The sequence below is a fragment of the Mustelus asterias genome, chromosome 7 (genome assembly GCF_964213995.1).
Source record: "Mustelus asterias chromosome 7, sMusAst1.hap1.1, whole genome shotgun sequence".
In the NCBI taxonomy this organism is placed as follows: domain Eukaryota; kingdom Metazoa; phylum Chordata; class Chondrichthyes; order Carcharhiniformes; family Triakidae; genus Mustelus; species Mustelus asterias.
The window spans coordinates 44801769-44820116 of record NC_135807.1 but is presented as its reverse complement, the minus strand read 5'-3'; the positions used below and the strand labels follow the sequence as shown (position 1 = coordinate 44820116).

At 43.3% G+C, this 18348-nt stretch overlaps 1 protein-coding gene across 2 annotated transcripts in view; it reads right to left on the bottom strand.

Annotated features, from left to right (window-relative positions):
- The window catches only part of triqk (triple QxxK/R motif containing), an 86058-nt gene that overhangs the window by 36916 nt on the left and 30794 nt on the right, over positions 1-18348 (bottom strand). For both annotated transcript variants that reach the window (XM_078215995.1, XM_078215994.1), the window contains exons 2-3: positions 18125-18182; positions 15150-15232 (exon numbers count right to left, since the gene is read on the bottom strand). In XM_078215995.1, the coding sequence (XP_078072121.1) occupies positions 15150-15210 (61 nt within the window). In that variant the 5' untranslated portion in view covers positions 15211-15232; positions 18125-18182. The remainder of the gene's footprint in view (positions 1-15149; positions 15233-18124; positions 18183-18348) is intronic.

Below are 18348 nucleotides of genomic sequence, written 5' to 3'. Positions count from 1 at the left end.
TCCTTTCTGTTAGATATGATTGCACCCAGTGGTGAATTATTCCCCAATTCCCACTGACATAAATTTGCTCGAGCTTCTTGATGCCACGGCTGGTCAAATGTTGCTTTGATATCAATTACTTTCACCTCACCTCTGAAATTCAACATCTTATTCCATATTTGGACCAATGATGTCATGATGTCTGGGGCCGAGTGGTCCGGACGAAGGCCAGACTGAGCATTAATGAGCAGGCCATTGGTGATCATATGCCACTTGATCGCACTGTAAATTAAAGTTTTCATCATTTTTCTCATGGTTGAGTTTTTTTGGGGGGTTGAACAGACTGATGGTGTGGTAATTGGCTGGATGGGATTTGTCCAGTTTTTTGAGGGCAGGTCTTACCTGGGCCATTTTTCATTATGATAGGTTGATACCATTGCTGGAGATGTACTGCAATAGTTTTGCTAGAGATATAGTTAGTTCTACAGCACAACTTTTCACACTTAATAAACCCAGCAGTGATATCGTAACAATTCCCACTAGTACCTCAACCTGTACTGCAGAGAAACTCCTTTGCGCCAACCTGCTGCCCAACTTGCTCTGAATTTTGTTATTTAACAATGAACAATCAAATCCAAGTAGTATGTCAAAATAAGGATAGAATATATGATCTTAAATGGGAAATGAATGATATCTGTGAGCCCTGGTCCACCTGCCCCTGTTCTCCTCACTTGAAAACAGCATTTATCTTGACTCCCATGTACACACAAGATCAGTTATTATTTTAATGTAAATAGGATCAACATTGAGAGCTAGAGCTTTGCAAGTTACTCTCGTTCTGATAGGTTGTGACAGAAATATATTCTACCAATGGCTTGGCGATGATATAAATAAGCAAGGGCAAATCACTGATATAAACTGTGCATGTGTTGTATAATTTCTGAACGAACTCAGTTAATACCATGCATCGCTAGCCCTATGTTATGGACATTTTGATTATTCTTTTTCTACATCATTGCTTCTAATATTCTGTGCAGTGGGATAATGGTAAGAGAAACTGCCAACTTTTATTCCTATTCCGTCAATATCTGCACATTGCAACAGGAGAAAGTAATTCAGCCACTCCATTACACCATGGCTGATTTGTGCCTCAACTCCACTTCCCACGTTATTCCACACCATTTGACACCCTTATCGAATGCAAGTCCAATCAATTGTCATCTTGAGAATGAAAGCTGACCTACAATCATAGCCTTTGGGGCAACCTGTTCCAGATTTCCATTACTCTTTGCTTCATGATTTAGAATCATAGGGTCATAGAAGCCCTACAATGCAGAAGGAGGCCATTCAGCCCATCAAGTCTGCAACAACAACAATCCCTCCCAGCCCCTATCCCCGTAACTCCACGTTACCCCGCTAATCCCTCTAACCTACATGTCCTGAGACACTAAGGGGCAATTTAGCATGGCCAATGCACCTAACCTGCATATCTTTCATCACCCAAATTTTTAGATTATGCCCTCTTGTTCTGGATTCACCAAAGAAAATAGGTTCCCTGGGTGGAATTTTTCCATTTGAGACTAAGTGCAGTGGTGGGCAGTTCAGACGAGCCTGTCCTGCGCCCAGAATGGCAGGACCCTGCACCAGATTCTGTGCTTGGAACCTCATTAATTATGCACCAGTAAGTTCCTGTCTGACTCTCCTGGACGATTGGCAAGTGATTCTTCTGCCTATCGCCAGCTGACGGGTTCGCAGGTCCCAGCGTCATATTTAAATACCAGTCTGACGCACTCATATCACACTCTCAATCTCAGCCTTGCCCTGCACTGTCTCTGATTCATTGGTAGAAAAGGGATTTGTGGATGATAAACCCTTGGTGTTGCCAGTCATCTCTGCAGTCTTGGTCTCTGCTCCTCAGCCTCCTGTTCATGCTCATGCTGCCCCTGGCCTTGTTCCACATACACTACCTCCTGCTGGAGCTGCACACGCAATCGCCTTTCCATCCCTCACCTCCAGCCTCGAATGAGGATTCATGTAACTCTCCCTCCCTCACTGTCCACATGTCTCCAATTTACCTGAAGCCTCATGAAGTGCAGGTAGAGATGACACCTGCTGTTCTCCAGCCTTCCCCACCAACACTGGATCCTGTCATTGTGGTGGTGGAATTGATGCACAACCACCACCACCCCCGCACCGCCCCATCGAGCGAAGCACCTATGCCTCACATGGAACCTGTAGCCACCTCATTGGCAGGCTGTGTGTACCATAACTTACAGGCTCCCCCTACCCTCACCTCCACCCAGCCTCACCCTCTCGCACCCCAACATCCATGAGAGCTTCATATTCCCCTCATGTATTGTGTGTTCCCTATCTACAGGCTGCAGGTGACCATCACTATGCCCTCTGCAGCCCAATATAGCACCCATCATGTCCAGGGACAGACTGTCGGACAGCCCTGCACACCAAGCTGTGCATTTTTCCTGTGGAGTACACAGCCCTTGCCTCTCCCTGCAGCTGGGGTACACCACTCCCAGTGATCGCTCCTGCTGTATGGCTGCTGCTCTTCTGCACTGTGTCCTTTCTCTGACTAGCTGCTGGACTCCTTTTATTTATGACTCCTTTCTATTTCGCAGCAGGAATGTCTGCACTCTCTGACTCGGTCTAACAGTAAGAAGTCTCACAACATCAGGTTAAAAGTCCAACAGGTTTATTTGGCAGCACAAGCTTTTGGAGCACTGCCCCTTTATCAGGTGAGTGGGAGTTGTGTTCACAAACAGGACACAAATGGACACAAACTCAAACTCAACACCGCTCGACAATCATCAGGCAAGAGTGTTCCCTTCCAGTCGGGGAACACTTCAGCAGTCACGGGCATTCAGCCTCTGATCTTCGGGTAAGCGTTCTCCAAGACGGCCTTCGCGACACACGAAAACACAGAATCGCTGAGCAGAAACTATTAGCCAAGTTCTGCACACATGAGGACGGCCTCAACCGGGACCTTGGGTTCATGTCGCACTCTCTGTTACCCCCACGACTTGCCTGGGCTTGCAAAATCTCACTAACTGTCCTGGCTGGAGACAATACACATCTCTTTAACCTGTGCTTAACCCTCTCTCCACTCACATTGTCTGTACCTTTAAGATTTGATTAACTGTAAAGATTCGCATTCCAACTATTATCTTGTAAACTGAGTTTGTGTCTTTATATGCCCTGTTTGTGATCACAACTCCCACTCACCTGATAAAAGGGGCAGTGCTCCGAAAGCTTGTGCTGCCAAATAAACCTGTTAAGACTTTAACCTGGTGTTGTGAGACTTCTTACTGTGCTTACCCCAGTCCAACGCCGGCATCTCAACATCATCGGTCTAACCGCCCCTGAACTTTGACGGGAGCCCTGATGCAGTTCCTGTTTCCAAAGAGGACCATGGACAACAGTGACCTTCACAAAGCACTGCAGCCCGACTGTTTAGTGATGGTACAAACCATCCCCAATGTGCCACACTATCAGGCACTCACCACGCAATCCGCAGTCTGTGTGCATTCCCTTCCAGTAATACGTGCTGGCCCTTTGACCCCTTTGTTGTGAGCTTGTCATGCTTCTCTCCCCTCAGTTTTCCCTCTGCCTTGGGGCGGCACGGTAGCACAGTGGTTAGCACTGCTGCTTCACAGCTCCAGGGTCCTGGGTTCGATTCCCGGCTCGGGTCGCTGTCTGTGTGGAGTTTGCACATTCTCCTTGTGTCTGCATGCGTTTCCTCCGGGTGCTCCGGTTTCCTCCCACAGTCCAAAGATGTGCTGGTTAGGTTGGTTGGCCAGGTTAAAAATTGCCCCTTAGAGTCCTGAGATGCGTAGGTTAGTGGGATTAGCGGGTAAATATGTGGGGGTAGGGACTGGGTGGGATTGTGGTCGGTGCAGACCCGATGGGCCGAATGGCCTCCTTCTGCACTGTAGGGTTTCTATGATTTCTATGATTTCCATTGTTCATCTTCATCCACCTCCTTGCCCTCAGCCTGCTTTTGTGAGCCCTCACCCTTCACCCACTCCCTCCTTGCACAGCCCTCCATCCACATCGCCCCCTCGTTTTTGCCCTACCCCCACTCCCTTCCTTGCACAGCCCTACTTCCACCTTGCCCCACCTTGGTCTGTGTCTGTACATCCCCACCATCCTCACCTCGCACTCCACTCCCGGTTGAACTTCGAAACTTTGTTGCAGGGATTGCATGACTCCTGCACCACAGTGTTGTCCAGTTAGACACTAGTGTGTGGCACTAGGGGTGGGCGTGGGAAGGGGGTTGGTGGTGGTGGAAGGACATCCCCAACTCTAGATGTAGTAATATCAGAATTGGTGACACAGGAGGGTCCATGAAACATCAGTTTGGTATGCAGATGGAGGGAAGGAACCAGAATGCCCTGGCAAGCTGGTGTACAGCATTTCAGTAGCAGCGCAGCATTATGGTAGGTAGGCTGTGCATGCTGCACTCACCTCAAAATCTCTGGTGAATGGAGGGCCTTCTTGTGTATGCCAGCCTTTATCAATCGAGGTTGGCGCTGGCATGATTTTCCGCTGGAGTGATGCAAGGTTGGAATGCCTGATGGGATTCCAATGACCAGCTGTTTTTAATGAGCATTCACAAGATGGAAACAAGTACAAATGGTGTTTATTCCGCCACCTGCCAGCAGGAAGAGTGACCCGTCATTAGCCTGCTATTGGGAGAATTGCAACATGATTTTACACCGGCAGGTTTCTGACTTTTTGCTTCTCATCAGATTCTCTGCGCTCACCCACCACCAAACTCGCCATGAGTGAGCTGGGAGAATTTGGCCCTCTGTATCTATCCTATCAAATACTTTCATCATTTTAAATGCCTTAATTCGATCACTCCTTAATGTTCCAAATTCAAGGACATTCAAGCCACCTTTATGCATCTATCTTCATATACTAATTCTTCAAGCACTGGAGGCATTCCGATGAATCTACAGAATGTTCCTTCTAAAATCACTGGGTGGGACTGTCCACGCCTCATGCCCCCCTCCCAACAACGTGTTTTACGGCAGAGGAGAGGGCCCGCCATTTGCCGGCAGTGAGATCAGAACATCCCGCCACAGACAACAGGGTTTCCCATTGCATGCAATCCCCCCCCCACCACAGGGAAATCCGTGACAAGAGTTCACTGTCAGTAGGACTGGCAAGAACAGCCAGAAAATTCTGGCCAATGTATCTATCCTGAGGTTCAGTGTCCAAACTGAACATAATACTCTAGTTAGGGCCTGGTCTACTGTCAGTTGTCCACTTTTGAATCCCAACCCCCTTGATGTAAAGGCAAAAATTTCCTTAGCCTTTTAGATTACTTTTATGTACAAGTTTTCAGTAATCTCTGTGCATCAATACTTAAATTTATTTTCTCCACCACAGCTCCTGGTTAATCATCATTAAGAAAATATTCTGATTTATCCTTCTTGAATCCAAAGTAAGTGACCTAATATTTCTCTACATTGAATTCCATCTACCATAGCTTTTCTCACTAATTTAGTCAGTATATGCTCTTTGAAATTTTTCTCTCCCATTTACACAATTTACTGTTCCGATCCCTTACAGTGTCTCCTTACTGTCACCTATGAACTTGGATAGGCGACTCTCCATTTCTTCAACAAGTTATTAATAATTATGCTGAAAAACTGAGGCCAGTGTACAGAACTCTGTGGAATCATAAGATGTAGGAGCAGAAGTAAGCCATTCGGCCGATAGAGTCTGCGCCGCCATTCAGTGAGATCATGACTTGATCTGAAACAATCCTCAACTCCACTTTCCCGCCTTATCCCCATTGCTAATTTTAAGGTTGTGCCTCCTTATTCTGCACTCCCCCATCAGAGGAAATAGTTTCCTTCTATTTAATCTCCTTTACACACCTGACATTGTAAACATAGAAAATAGGAGCAAGAGCAGGCCATTCAGCTCTTCGAGCCTGCTCCACCATTCAATATAATTGTGGCTGATTCTCTATCTCAAAGCCATTACTCCTGCACTCTCCCCTACCCCTTGATGCCTTTGGAATCCAGAAATCATAATGATAAACATAACACACATTCACGATTGTGGGACATTTACAAGAATATTACCTTCAGTGTGTAAAGCTAAGGAAACATTCTTTCACCAAACAGTTTATTAAAATGTTTCCTTGCATATGGAGGAAAATCTAATCCTTAATGAAAAGTCAAGAGGGAAATAGTTAATGGCAGCTTTAATCACTTTTTTTTTAATGAGTTTGCTACTTTTAGCTTTCCCGAAGATTCAAAAAAAATTTCTGTTTAATTCGTGCTTAATTTGTGAATATAGCACGTAAACTGTATTCAACTAAAAACAATGAAACTCACTTAGCATTCTCTTTCTCTAGGGTAAATTTATTTCTGAGATGCTGTACACCTTTCCAAAAGATTAGGGTATTTCTGCACAATGCAATGACTCAAGTGGAAAGATAGAAGGTCATAATCTTTCTTTGCTTTGGACAGAAGCACAGAAAATACAAAATCTCAGAAGAAAATTATCACGTCTGCATATAAGATGGAACATAAATGCGATAATGCTACACTATTTTTGCAGTTCAAGCTCAAGTCATTGCAACTTTCAATAATAAAATTCTGTATGAGCAACAGCTTGTCAAATGAAACAAAGAGGAAGGCTCTTTAGATATTTTAATTGATTTCAATTTGAATTAATATGAATTAGCAAACAAATTGTACACACACTATGAATTAATTCATGTTAATGACATAAGTAATGGTGGATTCTGTTAAATAACGACTTTTAAAAATTAAAATCCACAGTAATGTAGCACAAACTGCATGTTGTTTTGCAACCATAGAAAAGTTACAGCACAGAAGGAGGCCTTTCGGCCTATCCTATCCCTGCCAGCACGAGGACACCCAGGTGCCCTTTCTAATCCCACCTTCCTGCACTTGGCAGGAATATACATTATTTATTTGGTTAATCTTGCTCCATTACTCACAAAATACACCTATATAAAATTAATAAAGGCACAACAGTATTATAAATCATAATGCAAGAGCCAGCTAATCAGATCCTAATTCTTAGATTCACTGCACAAACCAACCTTCTCAACATCTAATTCATCAGTTTTTAATTCATGCAGCCGACATTAAATAGCCTAAGAGCAAATTATGTAATCCAATCACGGCAATGATGGTGGTGGTTGTAATTGGTTTCAGTGTCCCATGCCCGAAAGAAAACTAGCCCGTGTTCTAGCTCCTGACTGCTACTCAGTGGCGCCTGCTGGATTGTGTGTGCTTGGATGTTGCACTAGGAAAGGATCAGGCTCTGCGGCAATAGTTCCTATGGAATAGCCTGTCGGCACTCACTGTCTAAACTCACGTCAGAAGAATACCAACTTGGATGATCACCAGAAGACTGCCGGTACTAATGGAACCGTATAATGCCACTAGTCACCACCTGCAGGGCTGGAGGAGAGAAAATTAGAGGGGTTGGGAGGAGGTGGGGGCGATGGGATTAAATATCCAATCATGCCTTTATGTTTATGTTTCTACATGTGCCCATTTTGTAAACAAAGAACAATTATTAAATTGCAGAGGTAAGCAAATCTAATTAATGCTGCTTTGCAGGAGCTGAAGTAGAATTTGTTTTCTTTGGAGGAGGAGCTACGGAGCCAAATTTCCTTCTGTCTGGTGTACACAATGGCTGAGGAGAATTGCGGCTGGCTAATATCAACTGTGTATATCCGTTGTTGCATAATGTCATTTTGCTTTGTATACTTTCACTGAAAGATTCATGCCCTAATGGAAGTATTGAAGAAGTACAAAACCTAACCAGACAGCAAACACTTCACCTTAAAATTACTTCCCCTCTGTGCAGAAAGGGTTAGATTAGATGGAAAACTGCGGTTTGTGGAATAGAGGTAAAGGAACATCTTTTAAATGTGCGCAGTTTGGTAGAGTGGATATATAAGGTTTTTCAACAGTGGGAATTTGGAAGGGGAGGTACATATTTTAAAATAAGTATCGGTCATTCAAGCTGAATCAGTGATTGGGACTATCCTAAAACGGAGTAACTATTACTGAGTATTTAGATCGGAGGTGGAAATGTCGCAATGAAACAAGATAACGCTTTTTAAAAAATGGAGAATGGATGGAGGAAGTAGTAATGAAACAGACCCCTCTAAAGTATCTGAATGAAAAATCTATCTTGTAGAAAATGAGAAGGAGCTTAACATCACTGACTGGAAACAAGGAAAGCCAAGAAAATGTTGTATCATTCGTCAGTTGTCAGTTGGTCAGTTAGTTGCAGGGAATAATTTTGAAGTTAGCAAACGATACCTTTGTAGGATCACTTTACTTTGAATTTGATGCACACTTGTTTTGGTGAAGGGAGATCATAATCCTCCAGAATTAGACTCCTTAAAGGAATAACTCATTCTGAAGGAAACACTGCATGTCGCACCTTGACATTTAAAGTGCAACTGTACATAAATACAATAAGAATGAGGGTGATCTCACTAAAACATATAGGATTCTTAAGGGGTTTGACAGGGTAAATGCTGAGAGAATGTTTCCCCTCATGGAAGAGTCTAGGACCAGAGGGTAGTCTTAGAATAAAGGAGTACCAATTTAAGACTTAGATGAGGGCAATTTCTTCTCTGAGGGTTGAAAACCTTTGGAATTCCTTGCCGCAGAGAACTGTGGGGGCAGAGTCCCTGTGTATATTTAAGGTTGAGATAGATATATTCTTGAGGGAATCAAAGGTTATGGGGAAAGGGCAGGAAAGTGCATGCGAGGAATGTCAGGTCAGCCATGATCCTATTGAATGGCTGAGCAGGTTCGAGGGGCCGAATGGCCTATTCCTGTTCCTATTTCTTATGGTCTTATGAAAAGAAGGAAAACCGTCAAACGCAAGAGAAAATTGGAAACTAGATTTTTAAAAATGAAGCAATCTAAATAGCAATGTGATTATAAATTTTGCACATTGAAATTTCTTGAGAATTGGTCATTGGCTATTTGCTTTATCATTGATCTGCAGGAAAGGATTCTGCGGATTTTGGCATTTGGAGATACCAAATCGTGTGGAAGGATTCAGGGGCCCATAACATTGTAAATTAGATGCATAAATTAGCAAATGGCACTGAAGTAGCCATATGTAAAGTAATGCACATCAGTATTTCAAAACCATAGAATTAACAGATTTACTTGTGGGTTGAAGGAGCTCTAGAAGGTCACTTTGAATCTTTGTTAGTATTAATTTTGATTTTGGCATGTGGATACCAGTGCACTTCATATTCCTTAGAACATGGAATTCTGATCGCTCCATGTGCATGTCCATTTCACCAGTCTATGTCCTCCTGAAGTTTGCTGTCTCTCTTCTCACTATTTACTATGTTTCCAAGTTTTGTATCGTACACTAAATTGCAACGTAATTCCAAATTATACGCCCTGTACCCAAGTCAAATATATATACATATATTATACACACACAAACATTGTTGATGCTGTCCTTCTAATAGCATGTGCATCTATGTTCATCTATGGGATGTGGTACTTTATCATATACCTTTTGAAACTTCATAAATACAACTTGTCCGGCATTGTCCCCACCAACCCTCTCTGTTACTTCATCAAATAACTCAATCAGATTAGTCAGGCACAATTTGTCCTTAATAAAACCATGCTGGCTGTTTCTTATTAACCCATTCTTCTCCCAGTGAGAATTAATTTTGTCCTTGACAATGGTGTCTAGTAGCTTTCCCAACATTAATGTTAGACTGATTGGCCTGTATTTATCAGACTCATTTGTTATTCTAAATGAGTAAACACAATCATTTAGGTGACGGAGATCATTTAAGTTTGTTATGCATGCTCTGCATCTGATGGCTCTTGCATAGCTCCAGTTACTGTGATAAACTATCACATTAGAACAGCAAAATGTAATAGGAAGAAAATATGACAGGCGTATTAACAGTATATTCATTATTTTATATATTTTAGTAAGAATTGCTTCTGGTTAATTTTGTTACAGTAAATTTGTTATCAATTATGTGACATGCAGTAACAAAAGTAAACAGCTGTCATTCAGCCCAGATGCAAAAATAGGAAGAAGTTACACAACAGGATTATCAAGAAAAAAGTTATGATTATAGTTTCATTCGCATCTTACACCTGAAGTACATAAGAGCATAAGAAATGGGAGTAGGAGTAGGCCAGTCAGCCCTTCAAACCACTCCATCATTTAACTAGATTATGGCTGATCTACTTCAACACCATTTTCCTGCACTACCTGCGTATAAGAACATAAGAACATAAGAAATAGGAGCAGGAGTAGGCCATCTGGCCCTTCGAGCCTGCCCCGCCATTCAACAAGATCATGGCTGATCTGAAGCGAATCAGTTCCACTTACCCGCCTGCTCCCCATAACCCCTAATTCCCTTATCGATCAGAAAACTATCTACTCGTGATTTAAACATATTCAACGAGGAAGCCTCCACCACTTCAATGGGCAGAGAATTCCAGAGATTCACTACCCTCTGAGAGAAGAAGTTCCCCCTCAACTCTGTTCTGAACCGCCCTCCCCTTATTTTGAGGCTGTGCCCTCTAGTTCTGGTTTCCTTTCTAAGTGGAAAGAATCTCTCCACATCTACCCTATCCAACCCCTTCATTATCTTATATGTCTCTATAAGATCACCCCTCATCCTTCTAAACTCCAACGAGTACAGACCCAATCTGTTTAATCTCTCCTCATAAGCTACACCCCTCATCTCCGGTATCAACCTGGTGAACCTTCTCTGCACTCCCTCCAAGGCCAATATATCCTTTCGCAAATAAGGGGACCAAAACTGCACACAGTACTCCAGTTGCGGCCTCACCAGTGCCTTGTACAGTTGCAGCAAGACCTCCCTGCTTTTATATTCTATCCCCCTCGCGATAAAGGCCAACATTCCATTCGCCTTCTTGATCACCTGCTGCACCTGCAGACTGAGTTTTTGCGATTCGTGCACAAGGACCCCCAGGTCCCTCTGCACAGTCGCACAATGTAATTTTTCTCCATTTAAATAATATTCCAATTTACTATTATTTCTTCCAAAGTGGATAACCTCACATTTGCTAACGTTATATTCCATCTGCCAGATCCTCGCCCACTCGCTCAGCCTATCCAAATCTCTCTGCAGACTTTCCGCATCCTCCACGCAATTCGCTTTCCCACTCACCTTTGTGTCATCAGCAAACTTGAATACCCTACATTCAGTCCCCTCCTCCAGATCATCTATGTAAATGGTAAACAATTGAGGCCCTAGCACCGATCCCTGCGGCACGCCACTGGTCACCAACTGCCAACCAGAAAAGCACCCATTTATCCCAACTCTCTGCTTCCTGTTAGATAGTATCCCTTGATGTTTTTAAAAGGTAGAAATCTATCAATCTCAGTTTTGAACGTACTCAATGAGAGCCTTCATAGCCCTCTGGGGCTGAGAATTCCAAAGATTCATCTCAGTATTAAATGACCTGCCCCTTATTCTGAGATTGTGCCCCTGGTTCTAGAACCCCCAGCCGGAGGGAAACTTCCTTCCTGTATCTACCCTGTCTAGACCTGTGAGAATTTTGTACATTTGAATGAGATCACCTCTCATTCTTTTAAACTCCAGAGAATAAAGGCTATTTAGTTGTTCCTCATTGGACAATCGCTCCCTCCCTGGAATTCATTTAGTAAACCTTTGTTGCACTCCCTAGAGAAAGTAGAGCTTTACTTAGGTAAGGGGACCAAACCTGCACACAGAGTGGCACGGTGGCTAGCACTGCTGCCTCACAGCTGGGTTTAATCCCCGGCTTGGTAACTGTCTGTGCAGAGTCTGCACATTCTCCCCGTGCCTACATGAGTTTGCTCTGGTTTCCTCCCACAGTCTGAAAGACGTGATGATTAAGTGCATTGGCCATGCTAAATTCTCCCTCAGTGTACCCGAACAGGCATCGGAGTGTGGCGACCAGGGGATTTTCACAGTAATTTCATTGCAGTGCCAACGTAAGACTACTTGTGGCACTAATAACTAAACTTTAAAACAGTACTCTTGAGGTCTCACCAAGGCCTTATATAATTGCAGTAAGACATTTCTACTCCTGTACTCAAATACTCTTGTAATAAAGGCTAACACACCATGTGCCTTCTCAATCGCTTGCTGTATCTCCATGTCAGCTTTCCCATGAGTGAGGACACCTTTGAAGTTCTACAATTTCCAGCCTCTCACCATTTAAAAAAAACTCTGTCTTTCTTTCCTCCTACAAACGTAGATAACCTCACATTTCTTCACATTGTAATCCATCTTCCAAATTTTTGTCCAATCGCTTAGCCTCTCCAAATCCCCTTGAAGCATCTATTCAGCCTCCTCACACTCGCACCTAATTTTGTGTCATCTGCAAACTTGGAAATATTACCTTTAGTCCCCACATTCAAATCATTGATACAGACTTTGAATAGCTGGGGCCTAAGCACTGATTCTTGCAGTGCTCCATCAGTCACAGACTAAGAATGATCCATTTATTCCTCTTCTCTGTTTTCTGTCTGTTAACCAATTCTCAATCCGCGTCAGTAAACTACTCCTAGTATGCTGGCATAGCAGACAATGTGCTTAAACAATCTTGTTTGCTGTATGAGCACTCACAAATATAAAAATATACAAATAGACATAATATCAACAAAAGTAAACAGAAGTTAAGTGGAGATATGAAACATTGCACTACAACCACGGATGGTGCAGGTTTAATCCTCCATAAGCTTCTATGTTCACAATCTGAGAAGCAGTGAATGAGGACAAGGATTTAAACTCAGTTCTATTGGGAGACATGGAGGCAATATAGTTCTGTAGGGGAGAGATGGGTGAAATGGGTAGGAATTGTATTAGGAACAAACTGAAAATCAGGCAAGGTATTAGTTGAAATGTCGGAAAGGAAGAAATGCTGGGAAATCAAGCTGTGTTTAAGTACATCCAAGCTAAACTATTGAGAAATTCATGTGAGTGAAGTCTCTGTTCGCCAGATGTGAAGTGCACATTCTCTCACTGTAGGGTCACTTCCGACATCCCAAGCTCAGATACTCTTAAATACAGGTAATCAACAGCCAAGTTTTAGAAATCCCAAGGATAATGCTGGAATTGAACCAGATGAAAGCTCATAGTTTACCAGTATGAAGAATTATGAGTTTTCCACTGCTAATCTAGTTATGTCAACTCCATCTGCGTAGAGATTTAAACCAAGTTGGAAAAACCCCAGATTCATTGGAAAATCAACTAACAGGGAGTCAGAGAGGACATAATGTGGCATAGGATATAGGTGGCAGAGAGTTCCCGCTTACCAAGGAAGATAGTTATTAATTGAGAACCATGGGCTTCACTAAAGAAACAGCAGCATGATGATCTGCACAAGTTGCATTCACTGCCATTAATTACGGTATGACTACATACTATTCACCATATGGCAATGCCACTCGGTAGTGAAGCCAAGCATTTGGAAAAATTGCTCCCTTCTTCGCAACACAATAAGGCACAAAAACTTGGTCATAGAAAAATGTGGTCTCAGCCTCCACAGAATGCCTTTCAATGAGGCATTTTACACCCTTCTGGACTCAACACTGAATTCAACAATTTCACATCACAACTGCTGCATCTTTTGTTGGATGGCAGCTGTTGGTGGCAGTCGTGTTTTTCCCATTTACACCTCCTCTTGAGACTTCTTTGCTTTCTTTGTCTGTTCCATTACCATCTCTTTCTGCTTCTCACTGTTATCTATTTGTCCTGCCTTCCACACTAACACAGGTCTTTTTATTCTTTCCTCCAATTGCCCCTTGTGAGTTTCTGCCTTGCTTAAAAACCATTACATCTATAAGCACTCTCAGTTCTAATGAAGAGTCACTGACCTCAAATGTTAGACCTCTTTTTGAAACAGTTGCAAAAGTGGAACCACAATTTCCCATCACTGGCTGACATGTCAGCTTGCCTGCGTGGTCCCACTTTGGGGCTATTTTTGAAGGCCATTGGCTATGGAAAAGCCACAAGCTATTAAGGCAATTAAAGCTCCTATGAAAGCCAAAATTCTGGTGATAAATGTGAGGTGATTCATTTTGGTAGGACTAATTTAAATGTGGATTATAGGGTCAAAGGTAGGGTTCTGAAGACTGTGGAGGAACAGAGAGATCTTGGGGTCCATATCCACAGATCTCTAAAGGTTGCCACTCAAGTGGATAGAGCTGTGAAGAAGGCCTATAGTGAGTTAGCTTTTATTAACAGGGGGTTGGAGTTTAAGAGCCGTGGGGTTATGCTGCAACTGTACAGGGCCTTGGTGAGACCACATTTGGAATATTGTGTGCAGTTCTGGTCACCTCACTATAAGAAGGATGTGGAAGTGCTGGAAAGAGTGCAGAGGAGATTTACCAGGATGCTGCCTGGTTTGGAGGGTAGGTCTTATGAGGAAAGGTTGAGGGAGCTGGGGCTGTTCTCTCTGGAGCGGAGGAGGCTGAGGGGAGACTTAATAGAGGTTTATAAAATGATGAAGGGGATAGATAGAGTGAACGTTCAAAGACTATTTCCTCGGGTGGATGGAGCTATTACAAGGGGGCATAACTATAGGGTTCATGGTGGGAGATATAGGAAGGATATCAGAGGTAGGTTCTTTACGCAGAGAGTGGTTGGGGTGTGGAATGGACTGCCTGCAGTGATAGTGGAGTCAGACACTTTAGGAACATTTAAGCGGTTATTGGATAGGCACATGGAGCACACCAGGATGATGGGGAGTGGGATAGCTTGATCTTGGTTTCAGATAAAGCGCGGCACAACATCGTGGGCCGAAGGGCCTGTTCTGTGCTGTACTGTTCTATGTTCTATGTCTCCAGTCATGGCCTTTGGTCCGTGACATTACCACAATGCCATCGCCTCCCCCAATGAGGAAACTAAACTGTAAAGTGACTATTCCAAATGAAGTCTGGTCTAAAGTCTTAAGTTGTTGTAAATAATGTTTAAAATAAATCTGTGTAATTTTTTAATGAATTCTCAAGAATGCCTGGACTATTCCTTCAGCAAAGTGTTATTTTTATAAAATGAATACCGTTATAACTTGCATAGTTATTTCACAATCTGCAATATGATTTAACATTTAAAGGATTAAAAGTTATACCTATTTGTTTCCGGTAGTGATCGATTGGGATTTTTGAGGTGCTGGCATCTTTCCTTCCCATTTTCAATGTTGTAACAGAATGTCTACAAATTAAGAATATTGCGATCAGGAGTTATTTCCAAAAATATACTTCAACTGTTTGAATCATGAATATAAATATTGAGCCTGTTCACTTCCAACTGTGTTGAGCGAATTGGTGAATGATAATCTCTTTGCATGGGAACCTGAAGATGCTCATTTCTGTACTTTGTGATAATCTAGGATGACACCTAATTCTTCCTTTTAAGCATTTGTGATTGATCCCTGGGATGGAGGTGCTGCTAACAAGGCCAGCATTTAATGCCTATCCATAATTGTCCCAAAGAAGGTTGTGGTGTGCAGCCTCCTTTGGCTGCTGCAATCCATGTTAAGGTGCTCCGATAGAGCTATTAGGTAGGGAAGTAACGATTAAGGAACTTGGAAGCAGTGGTACTCCTAAATGCCTGCTGTCCTCATCCTTCGAGGTAGACGTTACTGATTTGGGAAGTGCTGCTGAAGAAGCCTTAGAGAGTTGTTACAGTGTATCTGGTGGATACATACTGCAGCCATGACTTTCTGGTGGTGGAAGGACTAAATGCTTATAGGAGTGGACTGGTCGCTAATCCAGCAGGCTGCTTTATCCTGGATTATGCTGAACTTTCTGAATGTTGCATCCAGATAATTGGAGAGTGTTCCATTACACATCCAATTTGTGCCTTGTTGGAGGTAGAAAGGCTTTGAGTAGGTTTCTCATCACAGAAATTGCAACCTGTGATCTACTCTTGTAGCCACAGTGGTTATATGGATGCAACAGTCAAATATCTGTTCAGTAGTGATGGTAGTGAATTCAATTATAGTAATGCCACTAAATGTCATGGGGAGATGGTTAGACTCTCCCTTGTTGGAGATGGTCATGGTCTTACACGTGTATGACACAAAAGCTATTCGCCACTTCTCCAAGCTGAAGCTTGGTTGTTGCCCTGGTCTTGCTGCATATGGGGATGGATCATTTCATTTCCTGAGGTCCAGATCTCTCTTACCTCCACCAGCTCTGATTTGTCACATTGCTTGTCTGACATCCAGTACTGAAATGGTAAAAAAATGCCTCCAATATTGGGTTGCAGGTTTGCAGAGATGGCAAGGCCACGGAGAGATTTGAAAACAAGCATAAGAATTTTAAAAGTTGAGATGTTACTGGGTGGGTAGTCAATACAGGTCAGTGAGCACAGAGTGATCAGTCAACGGAGTTGGTGTAAATTATGATAGGGGCAATAGATGTTTGGATGAGTTCAAATTTATAGAGGGTGAAGGCAGGGCTATTGTCCATAGTTGCCAATACAAACACCATTCCTTAGTCACTGATCTCTGGCTGAGGCTGAATCAGATAACTGGCAACCTTGGTGTCGTATCTGATGAACTTCTGACCATGTATTTCTAACATCACAAAAGCTGCCTGCTTCCACCTCCCTAACATTGTCCATCTCCACCTCTGCCTCAACTCATTTGCTGCTGAAACTTTCGTCTTTGCTTTTATTAAAATTGGAGATGTCTATCTGAATACTCTCCTGGTGACCTCCTATTTTACACTCAATGTAAGCTCACCTGAAACTGTGCTGCCCACACACCAAGTCCTACTCACCCACTGACCAACATTGGCACTACTGATTTAAAAATACTCCACCTTGTTTTCAAATTCCTCCATAACTCTGTCACCTTAGGAAGATCTCTGCACCCCTCCAAATCCGTGCTCTTGTCAAGCTCTGATTCTAGTTACTCCACTATTGGTAACTGTGCTTACAGTTGCCTAGGCCCCTACGGGCATCCCAAAGCCATTTACAGCCTTTGCAGAATTGAAGTACTTGTGAAGGTTACACTGATGTAATGTAGGGAAACATGGCTAACCATTTACATAGAGTAAGATCCCCCATACAGCAATGGAATGATAACCAGATAGTCTGCTTTTATGTGATGTTTAATGGATAACTATTGACCAAGACTCGGAGCACAGCAATTCCTTGCTTAAAGCCTTCGTTACGTTCCTGCAAAGTGCAACTTTAAGTGAAATATTTTAAGCAAATCAGATTTTCCTATTCCATCAATGTGAGAGCTTTAGTAAAGTTCTATATTAACTTTCTCAACAGGAAAAACATTACAGCGTTATACTCTGTAAGTTGAAAATACTGAACATTCTTGTATTCATCAATTAAATAACTTCTAAAATGTAATTCTAAAAATAAGAAATATGCGAACTTTTTATTTATTGCCTGCAGGCCAATTTTCTCCTGCTCGATGGCTCTCTCTCGCACTCCACTCCCCCACCTGACCCTCCCTCCCACGTGCCAATTTCCCTCCCTGACCCTCTTACTCACCGCTCTCCCGTCTGAGCCTCCCGCTCGCCATTCCCCCGCCTGACTCTCCCAAGTGCCAATCCCCCTGCATGGCACCCTCCCCCCCCCCCCCTCTCACCCCCACCCGCCCCCCCCCCCCCCCAGCTCGCCACTCCCCTTCCCGACCCTCCCATTCACAACTCCCCTTTCCTGATCCTCCCACTCGCCATTTATCCTTCCTGGCACCCCTCCCACCCCACCCCACTCATTATCTTGAACCCTTCCTGTGAGCAAGGAATTAGGAGCGGGTTGGTACGAGTGAGGAAGAGAAGGAAAGGAACTGTGAATGGGAGGGTCAGGAAGGGAAGTGCTGAGTGGGAGTCTCTACCAGTGGAAGAGAGTCTTGGAGAGGGGGAAAAAGAATCGAGGAGGGGGAGAGAGCATTGGGTGGGGATGGTGAGACAGGCCGCTCCAAAATGGTGCCAATCAGGTCACACACCTTTCAACAGCCCTGGTGTGAAATCAAGCTGAAGCAAAAGTCCCAATGCTAAGTGCGCATACTGGCCCTATGATATCTGTGACGCTATAGTGAAGCAATGCAGAATTAGGCAACTTAAAATGGAAACTTACTGTATACAATGAGATTTTGTTCACATCCACATGAGCGGGCAGATAGGCTTGATGTCCCCTGCAAAACACAACACTTCACAATAACAATGAGGGAATGCTACACTGTTTTAGGTGTCTGTGGCAACAGCAACTTGCATTTACGCCACACCTTTAACATGGCAAAATATCCTAAGGTGCTGTACAAGAACATCAATAAATAAAGCTTGATCTAGCCACATGAGACA